At 49.9% G+C, this 27,865-nt stretch overlaps 1 protein-coding gene across 2 annotated transcripts in view; it reads right to left on the reverse strand.

Annotated features, from left to right (window-relative positions):
- Nucleotides 1–27,865, reverse strand: part of IGF2BP3 (insulin like growth factor 2 mRNA binding protein 3) — a 1,445,925-nt gene that overhangs the window by 1,147,852 nt on the left and 270,208 nt on the right. Inside the window, exon 1 of one of the 2 annotated variants that reach the window (XM_069648321.1) lies at nt 26,771–26,825. The exons of the other annotated variant lie outside the window; for it this stretch is intronic. Coding sequence (XP_069504422.1) covers nt 26,771–26,790 — 20 coding nt within the window. The 5' untranslated portion in view covers nt 26,791–26,825. Of the gene's footprint in view, nt 1–26,770; nt 26,826–27,865 lie in introns of those variants that run through there. 2 annotated transcript variants of the gene reach the window in all.

The following is a 27,865-nucleotide window of genomic DNA, read 5'->3' on the forward strand; positions in this document are numbered from 1 at the left end:
GGCGCCGCGCAGCGCGGCTTCCTTGCTAGGAACACTCGCACTGGTTGGTGCTGCCTCCTCTGTTCCAGTGCGCCGCCTGCTGCGGGCTCCCTATGCGCCTCCTTGCTGGAGCGTCCCGCTCCCCTTCTGGAGCCCTGCAGAGCGGGACTCTCCATCCGCCGCCCGCCTGGGACATACGGCTGGGCCGGCCTGGAACTGTGGGGGCGGCAGTGACCTGCCACTGCGGGCCGGACCGTGCCCTCTTGCGCCTACGGTGCAACGGGGCCACTCGTGCTGCACGCTGCTCCGGGGGCGACGTGGGAGGAGCAGCTCCCCCTCGATCAAACGGCTACTGCTCCTGCTGGCAGCCGCCGCTGCCCTGCCCCCTTGGGGGCCCCTACAGCGACAGACCCTCTGCCCTCACCAAGGACCCACCGCGGTGGCCCCCCCGTGCACTTCTTGGCTGAAAGACATTCAGCTTCCGGGTGGCCTGTGATCAGCAGAACCCTGCTCCCCCCCCCCCCCCGTCCGGATGAGGCCCTGCGCCTCAGTGGCCCCGAATCTGGGCCGGCCCCCTGGAGGCGCTCACACATGTCTGGGACGCACAGACTCAGCCGCCCTGGAGCTGTAAGGTGGGTGTAGGGGGATACTCCTCGCCCCTCTGTCCAACTGGGGGCCCACACCACATCCAGTACTGAGTCTTCCCTGCTCCCTCCCTGAATCTCTCCGCCCACAACTCACTGGGCCCCACGTTACGGCTGCTGAGCTTCACCACCTCTTTGGCCACCCTTTGTGTGCGGGGGGGGGGTGGCTGGGAGCAACCGGCGAGCCCTTGCCCATAAGGCTCCACATATCCATGATCTTTGCTTCAGCCGATAAAGAACTGCGACGTTGAGGGCCCGCCGGCAGGCGTGCTCCCCGCTCCATTAACGGCTCACTACCCTGTGCACCCAAGTATACCCCGTAAAGAGACTGCTTGCACGAAGCTCGCCGGACCCTGCGCTCAGCGCTCCCCTGGCTCTTCTCCTGCGGCGGCCCTGCCATCGCCACCTCGCTGCGAGCAGACCTCCACCCGGACTGGTCATTATTAATCCTACTGTGCGGGAGCCACTAGTGGACTGCACCTATTGACCCACCACTATCCGTCCCTCGGAGACTCAATCTCTGACCTTCATCAACCCCTGCCAATCAGACGCTATTCCAGCCACGGCAATGCCCAGCAAGGCGCGGGATGCCACCAAGGTAGGCACCATGGACAGGTTTGCCAGGGCAGCGCCTGGTGCGGACCAGGCGTCCTCTTCTGCAACACTTTAGGATGGTGGGGTCCCGCCGATCCACCCGTAACCAGACCTAGCTGTGATGGAGTCTATGGCTAAAAACTTCGCAGCCTTCCATGAAAAGCTGGACGACATCAATGCGAATGTAGCCTCCCTGAAAGCGAAAATTGACCAGCATGGAGCCAGGATCACTGGAGGAGCAGCAAAAAATAGGTACTAATGAGGACGCTGTCCATGCCCTACAAAATACAGTCACAGAACTCGTTCGGGACATGAAGCATGTCAAAGCTAAGTGCGATGACCTCGAATCGCGGTCCCGCAGAAATAACATTTGCATAGTAGGGGTCCCAGAAGCTGCACTAAAGGGACACATGGAGCCAGCAGTTGAACAACTTAAAGACCTCCTCGACAACCCCATGCTCTCACCATTCTTCACAGTAGAGAGCTCATCGCTCCCTGGCGCCGCAATCTAAGCTAGGAGACTTTCCCAGACCTATCATCGCCAAGCTACTGAGCTATAAGGACAGGGACCACACACTCTGCTTGGCCAGACAGAAAGGGGAACCAAGGCTTGACTCGAACATCATCAGGATTTTCCCTGATTCGGTGGGAGTGCAGATGGAGAGCCGCCAATTCGGGGGAGTGAAGAAGATGTTAAGGGACAGGAAAATCGAATACGCGATGCTCTTCCCTGCGCGCCTAAAATTCACCCATCGCAACAAACTACTTTTTCACGGTACCTGATGAAGCGGTTAAGTTCGAGGCGCAGATCCCACTGGTGGATCCTCCACGGGAACCGATGGACGACTAATGCCAGACTCCGACTCCCATTGTGCGCCCCCGATAGACGCAGAGATTTGGCCATCGACACCTCCGGGGCGCCTGGGTCCCTCATTGTCCCACTGCGAGCCCACCGTGGCCCAACACTAACATATTGAGAACAACTCCCTGGGGGGAGCGCGACCCTAGCTCTCCTGGCAACTATATCAAGTATTGGGCCCAAACATTGCAAGCCAAGCTCTGCTGTCATGTACTGGCCTACGGCGGCTCTAGCTAGGACTACGCTACCCCAGAATATGTGGATCCTTCTTTTGCAACCTGAGTTTCATCTGCCGATCAAAAGTTTTATGTTGTATCATCGATATTTGCATTGTTACACGTGGGCAGGACGGCAGTGGCAGCCCCCACTGCGGCTGCAATACCCTTTGAGGCGAAGTGTTTGTGTTCAAGCCCCAGTTGGGCGATTTCTCAGGCGTTGCCGAGTTGGGGATGGCACACAGTTGTTTGCTCTAAGTGGGGGTATCTACACACTGCTCGTTTAAGCAGGGCGGTGAGGGTGGGGGGCATAGAAGTTGGGGAAGGTTATATACAAAATGGCGGGAAAGTTGAGACCGGCTCTAAAAGGCAGGCAACCTTGTGCCATTGCAGCACATATGGTGTTAATCAGAGAGATTCTATGCTAGGGATGTTCCATAAGTTATTATTATTATTACGAAGTCCCATAGGATTGCGGCCTATGCACAAAGACATGGGGTCAAGGTCCTCCTGTTGCAGGAGACACACGCTTTGCAACACTTAACATAGCACGGACCTGGGGCCTCAGATATTATACCCAATACTCCACTCAAGCTAGGGGAGTTCATACTCTCACCCACAAGTCGGTAAACTTCAAACTCCACACATCTCACATTGGCACAGAAGGTAGATATGCGATTCTACATTGCACTTTGGCTAACGAAGAATGCCTGCTGGTCAATTCATACGCGCCCAACACTGATTCCCCCCGAGTTTTTCGATGGGGTGACTGCTATCCTTATGAGATATCTAGACGTTCCCCATCTTGTGGGGAGGAGACATGAATCTGATACTCGATAATGTCCTAGATGGAACGACTACTCGCCGGGCCACATCACGAGCGGCCAAACGACTCCTTGCACACATGGGCTCCCTGAACCTACATGTATGGAGAACACTCCACCCCCATGAAAGGGACTACACTTTCTATTCAACGGTACATGACAGCTCCTCAAGAATAGATTGGTTCCTCTCGTCTGGTGACCAGGTGGGGAGGGTTTTAGATATCAGGATCCTCGCACGCACACTATCTGACCGCTCCTGCAGATCCAACTCAGTAACACTACGCCGCCACGGCCTGCCTGGCGCTTTAAATCTGACGCCTTATCCGATATTGTCTTTAAAGCTGAGATACTAGCGGACATAACCACATTCTTTGAAAATAACAATGCATCCGACACCCCTGAAGGGACCAGATGGGAGGCATTCAAAGTTTACATCAGAGAGATGTGCATCTCTAGGGAAGCGGGGGTCCTTAAAACTATAAGACAAGCCCTAAATAGCTCCGAAACCAGGCTTAAAACCCTTGAACAGGAATACCTCTCCACTCCGACCCCAGCAATACTAGCAAAGATCAGAACAGAACTTGAACAATTTGAGTCACATGCGTTAAGGGAGGTGCGATATTTTGCTCGCCCAGTAGCTGCCCGTAAATATGGGGAGGGAGAAAGACCGGGCAGAACCCTGGCCAGGCTGGTGTGGGCGGAGGGCGGCAAGACTCGAGTCGATAGCATTATCGACGAAAAAGGGCCAAGGCACTGGTCGGACCAATCCATCCTAGACGCATTCGCCAGCTTTTCTGCTACTCTATACGGCCCCCAGCCTGTACACACAGCCCATAACCTGGATGCCCTGCTGGAAAACATTCCTATGACCCTTATCTCCAAAGGCACCAGGGAACGCCTTGACACTCCATTCACCTTAGAGGAGATAGTCCAGGTGATTTCAGACCTTCCCAAGAACAAGGCTCCGGGCTCACTTCTGAGTTTTATCAGGAACACGTGGCCATACTGGCACCAGCTTTGCACAGGGTCTTAGCCAAATCACTCCGATTGAACACCCTCCCTCCCTTCCTCCTTAAGGGAAGCTTTAACAGTCCTCCCCAAACCGGGGAAACCCCCAGACGAGTGCGGGTCCTACAGGCCCCTTTCCCTCATCAACAGACATGAAAATCTTTGCCAAGATAATCGCTAACAGGTTTCTTCCATTCATGCCCCATCGGGTCCACGCTGACCAAAGTGGATTTGTTCCCGGCCGCTCTACGGCACTTAAAATCCACCGCCTATTTAACGTCCTGTCCAGAATTGATCCGAACGCTGATGCAGTGGCGGTTACACTAGACGCCCAAAAAGCTTTTGATATGGTCTCATTGCAATACCTATGGGCCGTGCTAGAAAAAAAAAAATGGGAGTTGGGCCAAATCTGATTTCCTATATAAAACTACTTTACACGGGACCACTGGCCAGGGTGCTTGTTAACTCTGTTCCTTCCTCTTTCGCGCTACATAGGGGGACTCGCCAGGGATGTCCATTCTCTCCCATCCTTTTTGCACTCGCCATTGAACCCATGGCTGATCACGTAAGAGGGCGTCACATAAATAAAGGCATTTGTTTACAGGACACGCCGGAAATCATCTCGCTGTACGCCGATGACGTACTCTTGTATGTCAGAAACCCCTCCACCCGATCATCCGTGACATCACCAAAATAGGCACATACTCCGGTTTCACCATCAACTATTCTAAATCAGAAATCTTCCCTCTCACTGCATCAACTCAACAACCGTCATGCGAGTACCCCCTACACTGGTCCCCAGGTGATATCCGATACCTCGGGGTGCAGGTATCGCTAATCAAAGCTTCCCTGCTGACTGAGAACTACGAGGCTATGGCACAGCTCATCGTGACCAAGATGTCCAAATGGCGCAACCTACCGCTATCCCTTGTGGGCAGACTCTAATAAAAGTGATAGTGGTCCCCAAGATTCTCTACATCTTTGCCAACGTACCAGTCTGGCCCGGAAAGCAATACTTCAAGAAACTCCACTCGGAATGCGCCCAATTTCTCTGGCATGCTGGCGCGGTCTGTAAGAAGTGGCTACATATGACTTTACCCTATGAGAAAGGGGAACTCACAGCCCCAGACCTCTTTCTGTAATGGAACGTGGCACAGGCCCAACATGCCACCCACTGGTACATGCACCCGAATCCGCCCCCACATGTAAAACTGGAGAAACTGGCAGGGGTTGGGACAACTATTATGCCCTTATTACTGCACCACACATTCCAAACAGCCGCCACATCAGACCCAGTGGCCACCACGATCAGGGCCTGGAATAGCATCCTGCGCTCCGAGAAAGAGCAACACACATTATTAGTGGCTACCCATATGGCACTTTCCCGGACTCCCACCTCCCCCCCCTCGAACAACACCTTTTGCGACACTGGGAAAATCTGGGCTATCGAGCCCTAACTGATCTGTTCCCCGATGGTACGTTCATCACTCCCCAAACATGGCGGCCAGAACACTCCAACTCCTCGCTCAAGGTGCTACAATACTACAGGCTTAAAGCAGCAGTACGAGCTGTGTGGCCCTCGCTTCCAGATGAACCCCCAGACTCACCTGAAATCCAATATATAGCAAATTCCGCAGGCGGCAGGGGCATAATATCCACATTGTACAAAATGCAGCTGGGGAAAAGAGGATACATCCCTCAAACCACAGGACGCATGGTCTAGGGAGCTGGAAATGGAAATCACGGATGAAATGTGGAGTAAAATGTGTGCACATACACGCAAAGTCTCCCTTAGCTCCAGATTCTGCTGCATACAATTCAAATCCCTCAACAGGCTCTATTACACACCGTACAGAGTAGCGCAATTCACACACCCTGACTCACATTTGCCCGAAATGCAAATCGAGCGAGGCAGATCACATACACATGTTCTGGTCCTGTGCTGCGCTAAATATGTTTTGGGTGGCCGTGACGGAGGCGCTCTCAGAAATAATTGGCTCCCCGGTAGACCTGGATCCATTATCCCTGCCGTTTGGTATCTGGGCAGGGGGACAATGTGAGAAAATGTCAAGGTTCCTAAATTTAAGTGCCATTGTTGCCAAAAGATGCATATTGCAATGCTGGAAGCGTCATTAAACCCCCCCCCACCACCCTCACGATGTGGCTGAAAAACCTCACCTGGGTACAAATGTGTGAAGAATACATTGGATCCCCTATGTCATCACACCCCAAAAACGTGTGCTCGGAGGTCTGCACATACCTGAACAATAGAGACAATGTGGAGTGGACATCCATCCTCTCACCAGCCCAGCCCAGCCCAATACACTGTGAGAAGTGTGCCTCTCCCCTTCCCCTTCCCCTTTTTCCTATTCGCACCTCTCCAGGCCGTCAACCCCCCCGCCCCCAGATTGAGATGTCTGAAATAGTCATGATGTACTGTCTTAATTGACGTTGAGTTGCTTGCATCTCTGTGCAACCTGTGCTGTACCTGTCTTAACTTTCTGCCAATAAACAAAAGGTTAAAAAAAAAAAAGTTGAGGCGTTTTGCAATAATACACAGATTATGCAAATAACTTCCCCCAAAGGAACCCGTCTGCAATCCGAGAAAGTAGGTAAAATAAATGCTGCAATGCAGACGCCATTACAGAGGAATTCCTACAAAGTTGCTAATTTGATGATGGATGAATGCTATTTTACAGACGGTGCAATTGTGAAGGGTGCAATGACTCGTGTGGCGGAGTCGGTTGAAAGAGAAAAACAGTCCTGAATTTATGTTCGACATATCAGGTGTGCAACTAGGTGCAAACACTATGGCATGTATTGTATCTGCATTCGATCCGATTGCCTATCTGTTAATCAGTATTTTTCAGACATGAACATCCTGAAATCAACACGTTGATCCCACCCGACAGCCTTAGAGTGCTGTTGCGGTTTCAAGCTACAAACCAGATTACTGAGCACTGGTGGAGCCATGACTTATCAGCCTTCACATTGAATGCCTCAACTGGTTTCCTATATTCTGATACGCTTGACAATTTTTAGCAGAAAGCTAACAAAGGATAAAGAAAGATGTTTTAGAAGTTATAAATGTCATGGTAAATGCACATGGTATTCCTTTGTTATACAAAGGGCAAATAAACCACCCAAAAAAATCTTAGTACAAATGTTCATACATATACATCACCACCCTAGCAGCTCCTGCCTACTGACCATTAGCTACAAGTAGCTCTTGGTAGCGCAAAAGGTTGGAGACCCCTGCTCTAAACACTACTGAAGTGTAGTGAATTGAAAGCCACTTTCAATAGTTAGTCCTACTTTTATGTTACTTGCCCTGTCCCAGATTTTATTTTTAAAATCTTGTCACCCCAGCCAAAACACTGGCGAAAGCTTTTGCTGTCTTGCATTCGTGTACTGCCTCTCCCACAATGGTTTATGGCGAAGCACAAGTGTTTATTAAATGGCAGTTTCGGGCAATACAGAAAACGCACCCCTCTTAGTTTGTGATCATGGGCATCATGTGATCTCACTAAACAGCACAGGCCCACACTAGGATATCAGAGATAGGTGTTGTGTTATGAGGTGGCAGGATGCCAGGTAGGAGTTGTGTTGTGGGAGGCGGTAGGCCCGACTAACGGCCGGGTTTTTATGCTCTTCTCCCAGTCCTCAGGAAGAACACAACACGTCCAGGTTTATTAGGCGCGGCAATAAAATGCAACTGTGGTCTTCCCTCCGCAGAGATCACAGGATTCGTGCGCGAGGCACACAACGTTGCTCCTGCAGCAAAGCTCATAGGGCCCCCATCTGGCGGTTTAACACTTATCACTTATCTTTACAAAGAGGGGTTATGAATTGAGGGGGCATTACATATTTTGCATCGGAAATACAAAATAAAAGCTCCAAATAAATACCCAAGTCTATGCCATTTTTCCAAGGCAAAAACGTGAACGGACTCATTTCTATTATGTCAACATATAATGGACACAGTAGAGCGGTAAAACGTGTGATATGGGGCTTTAAGTTTTCAGAGTAGGTTTGTAAAACCTAACCTCATTTTAAAGCGTGCATTACTTTGTATTCTGAATTTTGCATTCTTCTATTAAAGAGGGGCTGTGGGGGTAAAAAGGTACAATTAACTTGTTTTTGTTTAACATTTCTATTTGGATTTATAGATTTCTCAAGCGATTTTATTAGGATTTCTGTACTCCAGTCAACATTTTTCTTAAAAGCGAAACATTAACACATACTCCTGTGTGAGAGGTTACATGACAATCATTTAGAAAATAAATAAAACCGTAACCAGGACACGAAGTGTAGCCGTCCTTAAACAATGCTTAAAGCAACAATTGCTCTCAGACTGCTGTAAATATACATAGAAATGTGTATGGTACTAAACATATGCACTAGTAAAAGCTCAGGCTACTGTTTAAGCCAAATCTAGGATTCTGACATTCAGGCAAACTGGGTGAGCCACAACTGGAACTCAAACAGCTCCCCACAAACTAGTTGAAGCCCAGCAGAGTTACAGGGGAATCGGCACAATGGGAGTGGCCATGGCAAGGGCACGGAGGTGGCAGAGTTCTAGAAACCCTAACTGCCCAGTAAATGGTGATTTGTTGTTGGTTTGCGCTGCACATTAAAAAACCACGTACGCACAGACACAACCAACCCCCCCCCCCCCCACCGACACAATTTCGGAAAGGATGCAGTCTGTGGAGGTCGTTATGCAAAGAGTCAAGGCACCACGATCATCTAGAATGATTCTAGTAGGGAACAAAATACACTGTTTGCCGAGGGTTGCAACCAACAGCGGGTAAGGTCAGCAGGTTTAGACTTGATTTGTGAATAATGGGGCGACTTAAAGCAAGGACAAGCAGTGCTGCAATAAATGTGATTTTGAAGAGAAGAGTTATTTTGACACGTCTATTCAATGTCGGAGGTTCTGCATTATCCCGGTTTTAACTAAATGGCCTTTATCCAACGTGTGAAGACGTTTCTTCAAGTATTAATAGGTAAAACTGTATACAGACTAGACCGATGTACGTCTTAGCATTTGAATATTTTAATTCTGAGGATCGATATGGATTTTAAAAAAATGCATCGTCAATCGTAATTTTACATATGTATTACGACATTATGATGGTTATTACTTTACCCGAAATAAACTCAAAGCTTCAGTTGTGTGTGGGAGGGATGGAGGGGCGCCTATCCCAAATCAAGCGTCAATTGTACAACGCTACTCCGAGCTCCGCATTTCTTAGTGTATGCAAAAAACAGTTTCGACTGCTGTCCTTTCGCAAATGTATGCTTTTCGCTAGCTTTGTGGCATCAGAACAACCACCAGATAGAACAGATTAAATCACCTGTGGCAAATTGCCAACAATGTGGCCTTTATCTTTGTATTTTGAAATCCGTTCGGTGATGCAAACACAAATGAACAGAATCTTTTCATTTGTGGCTTTCAGTTAATGGCGATTTCGCTTTTCATGGAGAGCTGCACTTCGTGGGGGCTAGAGCTGAATAGCGGGCAAAAAAAGAGAAGCCAGGCTGTGCGCAGCGTCACTTCCTGCTAGTGGCGGGCTCTCTAAATGTGGGGCAGGAATTACATTGATCACCAATACAGAGGCAGGCATAATGTTTGGACAGGAGTGACATTTCTAGCAGGGTGGGAGATTAATGGACCAAATGGAGACGGGAAATCAGAGCAGCAGTGAGTGAGTGAGATGCTGGCCTAGCCCCCTCAGGCAGAGATAGATATATATATAGATATATATATATATATATATATATATAGATATATAGATATATAGATATATACACACACATACATATATACATACACATATATATACATACACATATATATATATATATACATACATAACATATACACACACACACACCACATTACTAGCGTAATCTTAAATTCAAAAAGGGGCTTCGAACTAGGGCATGCCAGGAATACTATCCCTAGTGTAACGTCCACTGTACCCATGATCCCGCACTCGTGTAGGACCCTCCGATTGTATTCTTTCCTGACATGAGGTAGCGAGAGTACAGGGTATCCAAGCAGACAAGATCGATTAGACTACAAGCATCCATGTGCCTTCTCTCAGAGGGGAGGAAGGGTGGGCGCCTGTGAATCTAAGCAGATACAAGCGTCAGAAATACTATTACGGTGAGTAATGTATCCCTTCTGAGGCGTGTGGAATCTGCTTTGATCACATGCTGTGCATAGATTAGCGAGCAGTGTTAGGAGGTGGGATGTGAGAAGGGTCATGAGCGAACAAATGTTTTAGAACCGCTTGTCCCACTTGAGTATCTGTCTTGGAATGCGTGTCCAGGCAGTAGTGCAGAGTAAATATGTAAATAGAGCTCCATGTAGCAGTTTTGCAAATGGTGTCAATGGGTACATTTGCAATGAAAGCCAGAGTGGCTCCAGTACCACTTGTAGAGTGGGCCCTTGGTGTAAAAGGAAGTGTTTTATCTGAAAGGGAATAGCACAGTTGGATACATCCGACTATCCACTTTGAGATGGCATTCTTAGAGACGCGATCTCCCCCTCTGACTGGAGCTATGGAGACAAACAGTTGATCTGTCTTTCTTAGCAGTCTGGTCTTGTCTACATAGTAGAGGACCGCCCTCCTCACATCTAGTGTGTGGAGTTCCACCTCAGCAGAGCTTTTGGGTTCCTGGAAGAAGGCTGGTAGCTCAATGGACTGGTTAACATGGAATTTGGAAATTAACTTAGGAGAGAACCTAGGGTGAGCGCATAAAACCAGTTTATCCTCATGAACAGTAAAGAAAGGATCCTGCACCGACAGCGCTTGAATTTCACTGATCCTTCTTATGAGCTTAGCAAGTACCACATCACGGTCCCAACCTGGGGGTGGGTTAGAAATTGGAGGGTGGAGTCTCTTTACCCCTTCCATAAATGCTTTGACAACTGGCACTTTCCACCATGACACCTTGTTATGGGAAGTGGTGTAGGCTGGTAAAGCTGCCAGGTGCATTTTAAGTGAGTTAAACACTAACCCTGCATCCAATAAGTGGAGCATATAGGTGACATTAGAAGGAGTAAAATCAACTGGGTTCATTTGCTTATTTCTGCACCAAATAACGAATCATTTCCTTTTGTCATAGTAACAGCGCCTTGTTAGGTTTTCTTGACTCTTTCAAGATATCCATACATCTCTGGGGTAAATTGAGATGTCTGAACTCTAGGACTTCAGGAGCCATGCAGCCAAGTTCATTGAGTTGGGCTGAGGGTGCCCTGTTAGCCCCTCGTGCTAAGAGAGTAGGTTGGACCAGCACAGGAGTTTGATGCGTTTGCACACAACCAATTTGCGTAGGTGTGGGTACCATGGTTGTCTTGTCCACATAGGAGCAACTAAGATGAGCGTCATTGGTTCCCTGTGGATCATGTTCACAACCTTCCTTATCAGAGAGGTTGGTGGAAAAGCGTAGGCAAACATCCCTGACCAATACACCCATATGGCGTTCCCCTTGGAGCCTGGCTGGGGGAACCTGGATGCGAAGTCTGGGCATTGCCTGTTTTCGCTTGTGGCAAAGAGCTCTATAGTGGGAAAACCCCACTGAAAGAAGAGGTCTCCTACGATTTCTTCGTGTAGTGTCCACTCATGTTCTTCGGGGAGGGGATCCCTGCTCAGCACCTGCTAGCAAGTTGCGATCCCCGGAACAAGTTGGGATGACAGGTAAATCTTCCTTTTGAGTGCCCATCTCCAAATCTTCTGGGCAAGCTTGGTGTAACGCTCACCTGGTATCCATGGGGACGTCACTCAGCCTGTTCTGACCTCTTACGACATCGAACCCTTCCCTGAGGCTATTCGACTGGAGACTGGGCCTGAAACACAGGATTGTTAGAGTTTAACTCCATATTGTCTGTGTGCTTGAACCCCTTCTTCCCCGGGGTCCAACCCTTCCCTTTGATCCACAGCTCACCTTGGATAGTGAGCTCTCCGTCCTGCTTTCAGCGCAGGGGCACGTTGATTGATGCAGGCTCGTTGCTGCCTAGTTACTTCACTGGCAAGAGTCCGACAGGTAAGTATAATGAGTCTTTTGAACAGTTACCTAACTTCGTTCCTTTCCTTCCTTAGATGATGGCCAGCGTCCGGGGATGGCAGCATGCTTTTGAGATGAGTAGCGCTGAAGTTGAGAGTGTGATGTGCGATGCACCCCTTTCGTATTTGGATTGAACAGAGTTCTTTTTCTGTGTCTTTTAGGTGCCGCAACGTTTTCAGCGTGGATGCCGGTTATGAAGAACAAATGCGGTGGGTAGGCGCGGTATGCGGCGCCTCTAGATGTTTCCATGCTAACCTCAAGTGTCTTTTCCCTCTTGCAGATGGATGAGAAGTTCTGGAGACAGAGTTCCCCCAGAGCGGCTGGGATTCAGGTATGCGGAAGCTCGTACAGTATTTAAAAATAAGCGAAGATTTGCAGAATGCTTACTAATGACTTTTTTCTGTTCCTTTTTCCTTTGGAAGTGGCGTACCGGGATGGGAATGACACCGCCGAAGAAGCCCGCAGAACAGAAGGAGCGATGAATGATGGGCAGAAGCGCTGCAAGGTAAGGCTGTTCCTTACCATGTTCTTGTAGGAGCTGAGCGCAGAAGAAAAATGCAGGCCTACTGGAGACCGATCATAACAGTGTCACGCTGCAGGTGCAAAAAAACGCAAAGCATGTTTCTCAGCCTGGGTGTGGCTTAAAAAGTCTCTGGGTATCCCAGGTGTCTCTGGGCTGAACCACACCCAAAAGACTAGACCTCACATGCAGTTCTGGAAACCGAAATATATGGGGCATCCATCTTGTCCCCATCAATGCACAACAAGTCCAATCCCCAATGTTAGCCTATCGGAGTGAGTGAGTCTGGTGCCACAAGCGCCAAGTCTGACTCCAAGTGGGTCTTTGGAGGGATGGAGAGGCCCTTGAGGGCCATGTAGGTGATCGTGGCCTGGCTCCAGCCTGACATTTTGGAGGGCTGGGGGACATGAGGAGCAGGAATCATGACACTTGGACAGATTTGGCGAATGAGTGCCCCCTAGTTTGTTTAAGTAAAACATTGCCGTCGTGCTGTCTGTTAGGATCTGCACTGACAGGTTGGATAGGAGGGGTTTGAATGCCCAAAGCGCTCTGAAGACTGCCAGAAGTTATAGCAGGTTGATGTGGTTCTGAGCCACTGTGAAAGACCAGAAACCCTGAGCTGTATGGTGCAGATAGTGGGCTCCCCACCCTGCTAGGGAGGCGTCTTTTGTGACAAAGGCCTGTATCTCTGGATCGTAGAAGGGTTTCCCCTTCGTAAGATTCTCTTGTCCACCAGCGAAAACACTACTAGTGTTGGTGAAACTACCACTAGATCGTCCCACTGACCACTTGCCTGAGACCACTGTTTTGCCAACCATTCCTGCATGGAGCGCAGGTGCGCATGGGGAACCAGGTAAATGCAAGATGCCATCATGCCTAGCAAACTGATCGCTTTGTGTACCCTTATTTGGCAACCGGCCTGATAGTGAGGAATTTGCAGCAACATATTCCGAATTCTTTCTTCTGATGGAAAGGCTAACCCCTCTGGTGTGTCTAGGACATCTCCTACGAACTGTTTTGTGGTGCTTGGCACTAGGCTTGATTTTTTCTCATTGGATTGAGAAGCACAATTGGAAGAGGTTGATAGTTCTTTGGATGTTTAGTCTGAAAATTAAGGGGGTTTCCCCTGCGATGAGCCAGTCGTCCAGGTAAGGGTACAATGGGATTGCCTCACTGCGTAGGTGTGCCACCACCGCCAGTTTCTTGGTGAATACCCTTGGAGCCAAGGCTATTCTAAAAGGCAGCACCTTGAACTGGTATTGCTGGTTGTCTATTTTGCAACTCAAGAACCTTCTGTGGGCTGGGAACATTGACATATGAAAATAGGCATCTTTCATATCCAATGTTGCCATGTAAACCCCTTGTTTAGTAGGGGGGGGATTACCTCTTGGAGTGTAATCATGCAGAACTTTTGTGGCTTGACATACTTGTTGGCAGGGCGCAAATCTAATACTGGGCGCATTGTTAGATTTTTTTTTTTTGGCACAAGGAAGTAGGTTGAATAAATACCTCTGTTTACTAGGTTGCCCGGGACGAGTTCTATGGTGTCCTTTGCAAGTAGAATGGCAATCTCCTCGAGAAGAATTTTTTGGTGCTCCAACAAGTGTACTTTCTCTCTTGGAGGATGGTTGTGGGGGCGCTTTAGTAGTTCTATACAGTATCCTGCGGACACCATCGACAGCACCCATCTGTCCGAAGTGATCCCTTCTCATGCGTGGGTGAAGGTGGAAATGCGCCCCCCTACTGGGGATGCATAGGAAGGGACCGGAAGCGGAATTACCAGGTTACTCACCGTAGTGACCACCTTACTCCTAGTCCATAGTCCCCTTTCCTCCATACTTATGGGACATCTCTCCGTCCTGTGGGACGGGACCGGAGCACTTTTGAAAAGAATGTGGATGCTTTTTACAAAGTGTCCCTCCCCTCTTTCCTGCGCGGTGCCCGGCACGCGGCCGTAACCCCGCCCACCTTGGATCCGCACCGCGCATCGCCCATCAGTCCTTTTCTATCGCAGGGTCCAAGACCCATTAGCAATGACAGAAGAACCTTATTAGAGGGGACGGCGGGCGGGCGTATGGAGGAAAGGGGACTATGGACTAGGAGTAAGGTGGTCACTACGGTGAGTAACCTGGTAATACTCCTACGTCCCATCCCCTTTCCTCCATACTTATGGGAGATTCCCAAGCACTCCTTACAGGAACTATGGGTGGATGGAAATACCCCTTACTGAAACAGGTTCTTCAGCACAGCCTGACCAAACAGAGCATTGGCCCTAGAGCTCATATCGCGGCAGTAATGCTTACAGAAAAGCAGATGGGGAGGCCCAGGTAGCCGCTCTAGCGATGGACTCCCAGGGAATATACTTCTGAAAAGCAACCGCAGCTGCCTTGCCTCGCACCTGATGCGCATGAATACCCTTTGGTGGTTTCAGCTTTTGGACGGTGAAAGATTCCGTGATACAGGCAGCAATCTATCTGGAAATGGATGCCTTAGACGCCGGCCTGCCCCGGGGTTTACCGAAGGTCACAAACTGTTGGGAAGAGCTCCGAAGCTCGGCAGTCCTGTCCAGGTAGAACTTAAGAGCTCTTCGGACATCCAGGCAGTGTAGAACCCTTTCCGCCTCCGAGGCAGGGTTTGGAAAAAAAGAGTTCGGAAAAAAGACCGGAAGGGAAATCGACTGATTCAGATGGAATTCGGTCACTACTTTTGGTAGGAAAGCTGGATTCATCCGAAGGACTACCTTGTCCTTGTGAAAAACCAAGAAAGGATGCTCCACCGACAATGCCTGGAGCTCACTCACTCTCCTCGCTGACGTAACGGCAACCAGAAAGGACACTTTCCAGGACACTTACTTGAGGTCAACCGTAGCCATTGGCTCGAAAGGTTTATGGCACAGCGCCGTCAGGACTACGTTTAAGTCCCAGGGCGGGTGCAGAGTACGAACCGGAGGGTAGATGCGTGTCAAACCAGCAAAATGTCTCTTCACCACCGGGTTAGTTAACGAATAAGAACACCGGTCTGTAGAGAGTTAGGCGGAAATCGCCGAGAGATAAGTCCTGCAGGACAAGACCTGAACCCCTGACTCTGCTAGGGAGGAGACAAAGGACAGCACCGTATCAATCGTCGCCACCCTCCGGTCCAATTCTTTCTTCAAACACCAATGACAGAACCTGAGCCATTTACTCTTGTATTGGGATCTGGTCGAGGGTTTCCTGGCTGCCTGTATAATGCGCATGTTATCCGCAGACAAACCCAAAGGCTCTAGCGCCGTGAACTCAGGCACCATGCCGCCAAGTTGAGCGATTGTGGGGAGGGGTGCCACATCTGCTGTTCCCCTTGGTGGAGATCAGGAGTTACTGGTAACCTGATCGGCGGACACGCTGACAGGTGTTGAAGTTCTGAGAACCAAAACCTGGCTGGCCACCACAGAGCTATCAGTAGAAGAGAACAGTTAACAGAACTTTTCAACTTCCAAATTGCTCGATGAACCAGAGGAAGAGGCGGGAAGGCGTAAGCTCTCATGTTGCGCCATGGGATCTCGAGTGCATCCCCCAGAGAGGAGGCTCCCAGCCCCCCTCTGGAGGCGTACTGAGGAAGCTTGTTCATCGCCGCGGCGAAGAGGTCCACCTCCGGTGTGCCCCAACGCGAGAAAATCCATGATAGGATCTCTGCCTTCAACTCCCACTCGTAGCTGACCACTGTCCGCCAGCTGAGGGCATCCGCGGTGACATTCAGCCGGCCCGGGATGTGCACTGCAAGCAACCAGACCCCATGAAGCACGGCCCACTCCCAAATCTGAATGGCCAGACCCACGAGAGGGGGAGACTTCGTTCCCCCCTGCTTGTTTAAATAGTACATTGACACCACATTGTCCGTTCTTATGCTTGACAATGAGAGGTCTGAACGCCTTGAGCGCCAGAAAAATCGTCAGAAGCTCCAATTGATTTATGTGCAGGAGCTTGTCCTGAGGTGACCAGAGGTCCAAGACCTGAAGAAGATCGAACGTCGCACCCCACCCGAAAAGAGAGGAGTCTGTCGTGCTCATCACCATGGGGCTTGGGTCCTGGAACCAGACGCCCACTGACAGGTTGCTGAGAGAGGACCACCAGTCCAGGTCCACTCTCATGGAATCCGGAATCATAATCGGTTTGTAATCTGGGCCACAGCCTGACGCCAGGAACTCCGAAGAGCCATCTGGGTCCGCCTCATTTTGAGACGAGCAAGAGGAAGAGCCAGCACACACGAGGCCATGAGGCCCAGAAGCCTCTGGAACCACCAGGCCGACATGCTCTCCGACTGCGTAAACATCTGACTTGTGGCCAACAGATCCGCCATTCTGTCCCCGGTCAGATACACACGGCAGTCTATCGTGTTCCAACGAAAACCCAGGAAAGTCAGGTCCTGCGAGACCGTCATGGAGGATTTCCGCCAGTTCAACAGCCCAAGATGGAACAGGAGCTGAAGGAGAGACTGGAGGTTGCCCGTTGCTGCCAACGGGCATGGGCTGCGTAGGAGCCAGTCGTCCAAATAGGGATACACATGGATACCCTGGAGATGAAGATGGGCAGCGATCACCGACATCTTCGTGAAGACACGCAGCGCCGAACTGAGGCCAAAAGGAAGCAGCCGGAACTGGAAGTGCTCCTCTCCCAGAGAAAAACGGAGATATCTCCTGTGTGGGTTCCAAATCAGGATATGCATGTACGCATCCTGAAGATCCACCACGCTGAGCCAATCGCTCACCTGCAAAGAGGAGCGAATTTGGCCGGGCGTGATCATCTTGAATCTCTCTTGGGGTAGGGAAAGATTGAACTGGGAAAGGTCTAGGATGGTGCACAGGCCAGCCTGGTTGGGTTTGGGCCCCGTAAACAGCCGTGACTAGAAGCCCTCCCCTCGCTCCCCAAGGGGAACGGGTTCCACAGCTCTGAGGAGCAGAAGTTTGAGCCTCGGCTTTGAGGGAGGGTGAGCCCGACAGCTAAAAAGGAGGGGTGGGGTAGGGGGTAAGCGGAAGCCCGCTCAAGCGACTGACAAGACCCATCTGTCTTCTGTGATGGTCTGCCACGCCTCCCAATGAGACAATGCATCCTCCCACCGGGGTCTCGTGCGAGTGCTGAAAACCCTCATTTGGCAGGTTTATCGGTGGCGGTGCAACCTGAACCTGATGAGGAGACTGAGGAGCGGGAGAAATACCGCGTACGCGGTTGTCTACGGCGGTTATTCCCCGCAGGAGTATCCACTCTGCGATTTTTGCGGTCGAGGAAGCCCCTAAAACCAGAGGAAGGTCGACCTTGCGACAACGGCCTTTGAGTCTTGAAGGGAGGTTTAACCAGAACAGACAAAGATTTAGCCGTCTGAGTGTTGTCTTTGGAGAGCTCTACATCAGTAGAAGAGTGAAAAAGCTCCTTATCAAATGGAAGGTCCAGGACCTTGTCTTGCACCTCCTTCGAGAAATTAGTGGCATGCAGCCATGCTTGCCGCGAGGTATCAACCCCTATCAGACCCCGAGCCGAGGTGTCTACGTGATGAGCCGCAGCCTCCTCAAACTTCGACAGACCTCTCCACATCCGCATGTTCGCTCCCGCCAAAATCAATTCTGCATTGGCCTGCCTGAGCTGCAAGGCCGAATTGGCAAAGGTTTTCCTACCTAGGGAGTCCAGGAGCTTGTCATCCTTCCAAGACCTGAGTCGCCGTCGCGGAGGAGGAAGCTGCAGGTCTGGATTGCAACATGGCCGCAGCCACCACTGTGGAGGAGGGAGGCGGACAAGACAAGGCCACTTCTTCCGAGGAATGTAGCCTGTACCTCCCGTCAATCTTTTTATTGACAAAAAGTCCCAAGTGTGGCTTTTCCTAAACTCTTCGGACCTCGGCCAGAACGTCCTTCTGCAGGAACAGGCCGGTACGCTCCAAAGGAGACAAGGTAAACCCCCCCCCATAAAGCACGCCCTCCCGCGGAGCAGGTGCCTCGGGCACCGGAACATCCAAGAAGCTCATCATGTCCAGCACCTGGTCATGGAAAGCTCTGGTAGAACGGGGCAGGTCCTCCTTGTCCTGATCGCCTTGAGGGTCATCTGACAGGTCCGGCTCCTACTGAGCCGAGTCAGGTACTGCCTTGTCCAGTGGGGGCAATGGCGGCACAGGCGGAAGCGCAGGGGCAGGCACCACAGGCAAGGGAGGTGCCGACGGAACCACCGACAGAACGGTTGGAGCCGGAGGCGTGGGTGGACATATCTCCTTGAAAAGCCCCTTGAACTATTCCCTCATGGGGTCGGTGCGCATAAGCGCTTGAAACTTACCGAAAAAGGCGTCCTCAGATTGTTTCGGACCCTGAGGAGTCCTCTCATGAGGTGGACAAATCCAGTGCAACGCTCACCTGACTCCCACGGAGGCGCTGGCCTGGTTCGTGCTGCTGTGACCTCTTCTAAGGTGATGCGCAGGGTTCGGAAGACGGACTGGACTGGGCCCCCAAATCTGGCTTGTCTGGCTCGCAGAAGTATCCTTCTGTAGGCGAAAATAGGGTATTAACTGTCTGCGGGGTAATGCAATCGTCCTCCCGCTTTCCCCTCTCACCCTCCTCGAAACCCTTCTGTGATTCCCCGTAGCGTCTCACCTTAAGGTCTGGAAGGACGAGCTCTCCATCCTGCTTCTGATGCAGGGGCACGTTGGTATCCAGTTACTTCACTGGATTTTCAGATTGGTGAGAACCAAGAGCGTTTTTTGTTAATGTCTTTTCATTCGCTCATTAACGCTGATGTCCTTTTTTCCCCCCTTAGGGGCCGGGGTCCGGAAATGCCAGGATGCGGCACGGACCCGAAATGAAGAGGGAATGAATCAACAGGTAAGTCTTAACATGGAGATTTAGCTTTCCTTAGTCCCTTCTCTCTCTCATTTGCAGGTGATCCAGGATGCTGGCAGGCGTGGCAGAAGTCAGGATGCAGGAGCAGACACGGTGAGCGTCCAGCTGCTAGATGCAGAACAACGCGAAGCACGTGTGGCTGTTCTGGTGGGGTTTAAATGGCCTTGGAAGAAGTTCCAGGTATGTATCCTTCCTCCAATCAGGTATGTATCCTTCCCCGACCACGCCCAGATGGCAAATTAGTCCCACAGGTAAAGTAGTTCCTTTCAGGCCTCAAGGAGGCCGGGATCCTCCAGCATGGTCTGCATCAGGTAAGTGCACCCAAGCACTCCCATAATGAGCCTGGCTCCTATGGCGCCAGAACTGATGTCTTTTATGAGCCTGGCGCCATAGGCGCCAGGACACTGTCCAAAGGGCCCCTATATGGGGTTGCTGGGTCTTTCCTTGGGGATTGGATGTCCGCTTTCGGGGACGCAGGGCTTGAACAGGCTCCCCGGGAGCGGGCATCATGACATCCAGGGACGCAACAGGGAAGGGTGCCACACAGGCCCCTGCGCCGATATATCCACATAAATCAAGGGAGCCGCCCCCGCGGGCAACGAAACATTGTGCGGAAGAGGCATCCGGGCGTTCCAATCAAGCCGGCCGGTTAGGATGCGCACAAGGGACCTTAGGTTCACCCGATGGACCGAACCCTACACCAGGGGCCGATGGCGTAGTTGTAGGGGGTAGTACCTAAAATGGCCGCCGTGGTGGGAACGGGCGCCATTTTGTCCTCATCTGAGGGGAACTGCGGCACGTGAGGAAGTGAGGCAGGGGTCCCAGTCGATGGATCAGGGATCTTAATTTTAGCCTTAACGTAAGGAACCTCGGCAGAGCCGGTACTATGAGGCCTGGAATGTTTCTGCGACATGCCAACCGCCAACTGAGCCTTCGACGAAAGAGCCTCGGCACTGCCGGTAAAAGAAGAAACTTTCTTCTTTGCCCCCTCAACAGATCTGGTGTCACCACAAGAGCGGGAACGGTGCGCTGTCACCAACAGGGTCTTGCCCGGCCCCTCAGAACTGTTGGCAGCCTTAGCCTCTGTATGAGGGACCTCGGACCTAGGCCCAGTAGAAGCCTTATCGGCACGGGCCTCGAACATGCGTTCAGTAACCTCAAGCCCAGCCAAGACCTCGTGACGTACCCCGGTTTTGTTTGAGGGAAGCCGAAAGAACGGCCTCAGAGCAAGCTCCAGTACCCCACGACCCAGTAGAACTGGGTCTACACAGCCCCCAAAGGAGGGGCCTCGGAGTGTACTCCGGTGAACACAGGCCCCTTACGGAGACACTCGGAGAAAACTCTGGTATAATTATTAGGCCCAACAGGCACCTCAGGGCGAACCCCGGTAACAGAGCGATCGACGCCCCTCCCGGCTCGAGAAGAACCCAGGAAGGTATACCCCTGGCCGGGGTGCTCTGAAAATCAAAGAACTTACCGGGCGTTTTTTCTTCTCGTCGATGAACCCCTGAAAATGCAAAGGAGGAGTCCGACCGAACACCTCCTCCCACCGCTCCAACCGACGTTGAGCCCGGACAGAAAGGGAGTCACAGTAAAAACAGGAGTCCCAACTGTGTTCCGGACCCAAACACTCTAAAGAGAGGATGGGGATCTGCCCTCGCGAAGCGACGGTGACACGATGAACAGTCTGGAAAATCTAGTTTAAAAGACAGACTAGTAAACTAACGCTAGCGAGAGCCAGAGAGGGAAAAACGGAAGAAAATCTTCCGAGGATGCAAGTGCTTCCGGCCCCGATCGTGCGGAGAAAAGGACTGATGGGCGATGCGGAGCAAAGGTGGGCGGGGTTATGGCCGTTTGCCGGGCCCCATAAAGGAAAGAGGGACACATTTTTGAAAAAAATTTGGATGCTTTTTGCAAAGTGCTCCGGTCCCGTCCCACAGGACGGAGAGATGTCCCATAAGTATGGAGGAAAGGGGACGGGACGTAGGAGTAGGTCACTGTTTACTGGGTGGCGTACCACCTCTGGCGGGGCTGCCTCTACTCCTAGTGCGGCCTCTGCGCTGCCCTCTGGGGAAGGCTGCGATGCTTGGAACTGATTGTTGCCCCATGAGGTTCCTTGATTTTGATAGTAATTCGAACCCCTCTGGGAGCTTTGCCCCGAAAATTAGAGTTTCCGCTCTCTCCTGAGGGTTTATTAGTAAGTTGTCAGATTTTAGTGTCTCGTACTCGTCCTTCGCTGTCTTTTCGGCAAGGCAGTGGAGGAAGCCTTATAGTACGTCCAGTTCCACCTGCACATCTAAGCATGGCTCAAGTCTCTGGTTTGAACCCAGATTGTCTATAAGCATGGCTCGAGTCTCTGGTTTGAACCAAGCATGACGTTTTATCACAGTGCTTTCGGCATCAAAGTTTGTTTAATGCATCCTGAAACGGACCTTCCATCTGCTGCCAGCTGAGCCAACTGGCTCTTCAGTGGAAGATACCAAAGCAGCTACTTGTTCCCACTGGTGGCAATTGTAGCTTGCCAAAAGGGTAGTGGTGTTTGCAATTCGTGCCAAATAGACAGAAGTGGTTGCAACCTTACTGCCGATAGTATATAGACTTTTGCTCTCCTTTTCGGGAGGTGCTTCTGAAGAAGCGAGTGGTGAACCTGCCCTCTTTCTGGTGATTGTTACTACCAGGGAGTCTAGTTGTAATTGGCCCCTAATATATAGGGGATCAGAAGGTGCAGCACAGAATAATTTTTCAACTCGTGGATTCACAGCACGAGTAAGATTTGGAGTTACCAGCAAGCGGTCAATTCTACGCTGGACAGACTTTAGTATAGGGATAGTCTGAGCAATGCCTCTTTGACACCTCAAGGCGTCCAAGAGGACAGGGATTCTGCGGAAGAGATCCTTGGTGACAAATCTGAAAATGGGCTGCTGCTTTAGCCAGTATCTCGTTGAGGAGTGATTATCAACCGGTGAGTTGTGCACCGGGGGTTCTTTAGGAATTGGGGAGTCAAGATTGAAGGCTTCAGCCTCATCCTCCTCGTCCTCATCATCCCCATAATAAGAGACCTGTGTTTGGCCTTCCATCATTTGTGGGTCTGGTACATCACAAGATGACTTGGGATGGTAAGATTCAATGACCAAAGGGTCTGTGCCCAAATCCTGCACCAGGGCATCAAAGCGGGTCTTATTAGGGGTTTGAGAATCCTTGGACCCCGAAGGGGTCGAGGTAGCTGGTGTGTTAGCTGAACTATGAAAATAATTGGGGTCTTTTTCATAAATGACATTCTTCTCATAACCCTGTCGATATCAGCAGGGCTCCAATCTTTGGAGCTAGGGATAACCACAACCTGTTCTGTGTCTTCTTCCATACCCATGTCTTGAGCAGTGGGAGGGATGATCTTCCCCTTAATGGGAGGGACAGGGACTTTGGACCTTTCTACTGATTTAGGGGCTTTATGTTTTTCATTATGAACACGGAGTTCTGGCTTTTTGTGTTTTTCCCCCCTTCCCATGACTAGAGGAATATTTCCAGTGCTTTTAGGGGCCTCTGAGGAACCCGTGGCTTACGTCGAGATTCGGAGGTGGTATCTGACAGCTCGCGTCAGGCATCAGAGTTGATACAAGATTCAGAGGTGGTCTTGGAAGAAGGGCGCCGAATTTCGGAAGTAGACGCTACGCGTCTTGACTGGGGATAGAGGTTAGAATAGTCTGACGATCGGGCCTCTCGGAGTATTGGGAGTGTGACACCTTTTTCAACCGTGGACGGTTGTTTGTCATAAGGCGATCTTGAACGAGAACGCCCAGAGGAGACAATCGTTGGACCGCTCTGTGTCTTTGGTTGCCGATCGAGCGACACGCGTGGCGAGTCACAGCCGGGGCTGATGGGCTTCATGGAAGTGATGTGTGTCCCGCTTCTGCCGCCAGGTGTTGTCCCCATAACTGAGCCACCGGCCATTCCTCAGGGGCCGGGGGCTTGCGCGTGGGTGCCTAAAGTCACCCCTCTGCCCTCACCGTCCGATATGGCGGCGTTGCTGCCATCGCTAAAAGACCCTTCGGCGTCCATGGCCTCCCTTTGCCTGGCATAGTGGGCCCAGCGTTTAGTGGAGTGGTCCTTAGGTGTTTTCGGCTTGAAGAGCTTGCAGGCTCGACAGGTAGCCTCGGATTGCTCTTGTGGGAGACACAAATTGCACATATTGTGCTCATCTACCCTGGTGAACTTCCTGTTACACTTGGGGCAGAATTTGAAAGGAGTACTCTCCATTTGTATCAATTTGGCAGCGGGCAGGTATATGTAGGAAATAAGTGTGGGGGCCTGTATGACCACCCCCCCACTCTCCCTACTTGTACAGGACCGAGGGCAGTTTCGACGGCCGATTTTCTCAATTTTCACCGGCATCGATCTTAGGCGTAGGGTGGAAAGAACGGGGAAGTTTGAATAATAATTTTAGTATAATTGGCTAATGCCAAGGGAACTCCGCAACAAGAGGCCGACTAGTATGGTGGAAAAAAAAAACAATCTAAGGGTCCTATACAGGGATCACGGGTACAGTGGACGTCACACTAGGGATAGTATTACTGGCACACCCTAGTTAGGCGCCCATTTTCGAGTTTCGAAAAACAAATTGTAATACTCTGCAGCTTCCACTAGATTTCGGCCTATGCACAGAATGTGATCTAAGCAGATTCCACAAGCCTCAGATGGAATATGAATTTTTTTAAATATTAGACAAAAGGGAAGACTGGGATCCAGTTTAGGGCGCAGCGGCACTCCGGCTGTGCTTGTGATGAAATTCAATATTTCTTACAAATCCACATACAATCAGTGTTTGCTGTGCAGCCAAAGAGTCCTTTATTAATTAAAAGCAGCAGTTTAGCACAAAAAAGGAACAACGCGTTTCACCCTACTCGGGCTTCGTCTGGTGTCTAGATGAGACTATTTTCGGCTAGCAAGCAGAAGCAGCAGTCCTGGGGTGGGTGCTGGGCTAGCGTAGGAGTTGTGTTTTGAGTGCCTTGCGGAAAAGAGTGATGGATGGCCCTTTCCTGAGGGCAGGTGGGAGTGCATTGCAATTCTTGGGGGCTAGGACAGAAAAGCTGGAGCCACGTGCTTTGATTCTTTTGTATGTTGGAATCGCTAGCTGGTTGCAGTGTTGGGTTCGTTTTGGTCCGTTTGAGGTGGCTCTGAATGGTTTCTAATGGGTATGAGAGCAGTTTGGGAGCGGCATGAGTGGGTGCTAGAGTCTTGAAGAGGATGCGCTATAGGGACAGCCCACATAGGCTGCTCCCCGCCCCCCCCCCCCATATCAGGCAGGAGGCTATGTTATTAGTGCATACCAGAGTTGCACTAATGAAGTTTATCTGACATTTAGACAGTCAAAAGGAGTGCGCAACCAAGGGTGTTTGGCTGTAAAGAAAATTACACAGGATGCTCGGGCACGCACACTTTAGCAGGTGTGTGCCTGGCATAACGAGGTATTCCCCTACCGGCAGCACCGCACAGAGTAGCTGCCACACAAGGGAGGGATTGGGGTCCTCCAGTAAGGATAAGTTAAAGGGGAAGTTCGCTCAAAAATGTTGTGCCAATCGTCGGGCATGTATTTTTAAGCATACTGTAATCTAAACATTTTTTCCTATGCATTTTACCATAGTTTTTCTCACTTTTAGAAATGAGGAAAGAAACGGTTGGGCGCAGCCATCTTGTGCTAATCTTATCCGTTGATACATCGTCCCAAGTTCAAGTACCCTCGTGACATTAAATCCGATCACCCGCTCCTGAAGTGAAATCACTAGTCCAAACAATATGCTCCATCTACTTTCATGTTTGTGGCCGGCATAGCCAAAAAAAGCCCAGTCATTATCCACACCATAAAGTTACTCAACGCAGAACCAGGATGATAAACACACATCCACACAGAGTGAACTTTTCTTTCTTGTCCCAAATAGGATAGCAAAACATTTTTAAGAAAACAGTGTTCAATGTAACAAGTGCTTTTAACTACCAAAGAACGCTCAAAAGAGAATATTAAGTCCACGAAACTAACAATATGTTTTTGCCATACAAGTTAAAAGCCAGCGAACATCGCATGCTTCGAATGTTTATAATTTCCTCATGGTACGCCGATTGCAATCAACGATCAATCAATCAATTCATGTACTCCAATTCTTGTGAGTCCTTATGTTACACCAGCAAAACTTTCTAATGACGCACATGGTGTTGGATATGGATTCTTTGCACTTTCAAGCGCAACATTTTTGCATCAGTACGTTGTTACATTGTGAATGCCGACAGGTTGCCCCTTACTGCTGGTAACGCCAGAGGGCAGATTGGTCTGTGTCGGTCGTCTCACAATAAGCTCAGTATATGGTTACCTGCCAATGTTGAAGAATCCATCCGACAGTAGCTGGAAACTGTGGCGTACACAAAATGGTACAATATGTTACAATATATCTGTGTAGATAACAGAATAAAATAATGTATTTTAGTAGCCATTCTGTAATCGAATATAACCAGTTACCGTATAATTCGGAAACCGGATGAAACCAAATAATAAACACAAACCACACACATGACAACATGGAGGAGTATTTGAGACCACGACATGCATGAAAGGTTAGCGCTGTGAAGTAGGCATCGCTCCCAATGTGATGAAGAACCAGATGCCCCGCCAGAAAATAAGGACAGATAGTAACGTTTTATGTTGAACCACAGACAGATAGCATAACGGAACTGGTAAGATTAGTGAACGAAAAGAGAACCAAGTACCCACTGAAAAGATTCAGCTCCCCCTCCACCCCAACTGCCACTTTATGGTGCACAACGACGCAAAGTTGACGGCACACCAGGATATTCCACAGGACAAAGCGGTTTAGATATCATTAGCCTGCATACAGGTTGTGGTTGCAGGCGTTTGATTAATAATCGTCACAATAAGATCCAGCTAACAACTCATAACAAGGCCAGTAAGCAATCCGGCCCAAAAAAAACAAACATCTATTCACACCTCTTTAAACAATACACAAATAATTTCTAGACAGAAACCGCGAGTTACGCACTCAGGTTTTTATAGTGTGCAGTATAAATATTCAAAACATACTGCGTCAATTCTTTTGATCAAATCGCACATTTGCATGTCGCTGAGTTAGTCATTATGTATACAGCACAAATGCCTTTTTTTAATTGCACAAATATGTATAGTTGAGCTTACTTAATTTCAGGAAGTTCCATTCTCTCATTGTCACACTGAGTAGCCGCTCCAAACAGATCACTGAAATGGAAACATTTTCATATGTCCACTTTCAATATAGTAAATGTTATCATTTTTTGTGGGTATTCGACACATTGTGTCCTACCAGTAACAGTTTCTGACTTTCGCTCAAGGTCAAATAATAGCAGCCTGTTTTCAGTGATTGAAGCCAGAGACGGATAGGTTTCGATTTTGTGAAAGAATGCCATAAAAACAAAAAACAAAAAAACTGGATAAGTCGCTGCTTCTGGCAATTAGTTCAGAAAACCAAGGACAGTTACGAACAGCTATGTAAAATATGTTTTGCGCCAAGAACGTAGGAACAATCCAGAATGGTAGGAATTGCTGCAACCTCTGCGGATATAGCTCTAAGAAAATTCAATCAAAACCCCACCCCTCCCTCGTCTAACAGCACTTCATGGCACAAAGCGCAGAATGTGTGCATCAGTGTGACTTTCTTCCTCCCTCCCCCCGGCACCAGCCCACAATCCTCCCAGGCAGGTGCATTCCATGGTGATGTAGAAGTAGGCTCAGCCTATTATCGTACTTTTCACAATGTAACATGAGAGACCAGACCTTCACTCCATGGAGAGATGAGCCCAGCTGATCCACGTCGTAAACTAAAGACGGCTGAAAAACAAACGACTTGTAGCCCGTCATTCCCTATGGACCAGGATCATATATACTGTTTTACCAATAAACTGTGAGGGTTCATACCCTATAGGAGATGTCATTACTGACACTGTGGCCTCTCAAAAGGCACCAACATTCATTCTGGAGTAATAATGTTCGAGCAGCAGAGCCCTTTGCTGAATTTTTTTGTATTCTGTACAATTAAACCTCGTTATCCTTGCAAGCCACCTCTTTACTTTGTTCTCTAGAGGGTTGTATTTTTTTTAAAAACTATTATTCCAACTTGAAAAAACGTACACTATGACAAGTATGCCTTTCAGTCTTCATATACAGTTTCATGTTGTTCCCTCCCTCCAACTCCTCCTCGAGCCTACCCCTCATCACGGCCTTCCATAACCTTCCCTAAGGGCGCCCCTCCCTCTT

Source organism: Ambystoma mexicanum, chromosome 2q (genome assembly GCF_040938575.1).
Source record: "Ambystoma mexicanum isolate Mex_15411 chromosome 2q, UKY_AmexF1_1, whole genome shotgun sequence".
Lineage (NCBI taxonomy): Eukaryota > Metazoa > Chordata > Amphibia > Caudata > Ambystomatidae > Ambystoma > Ambystoma mexicanum.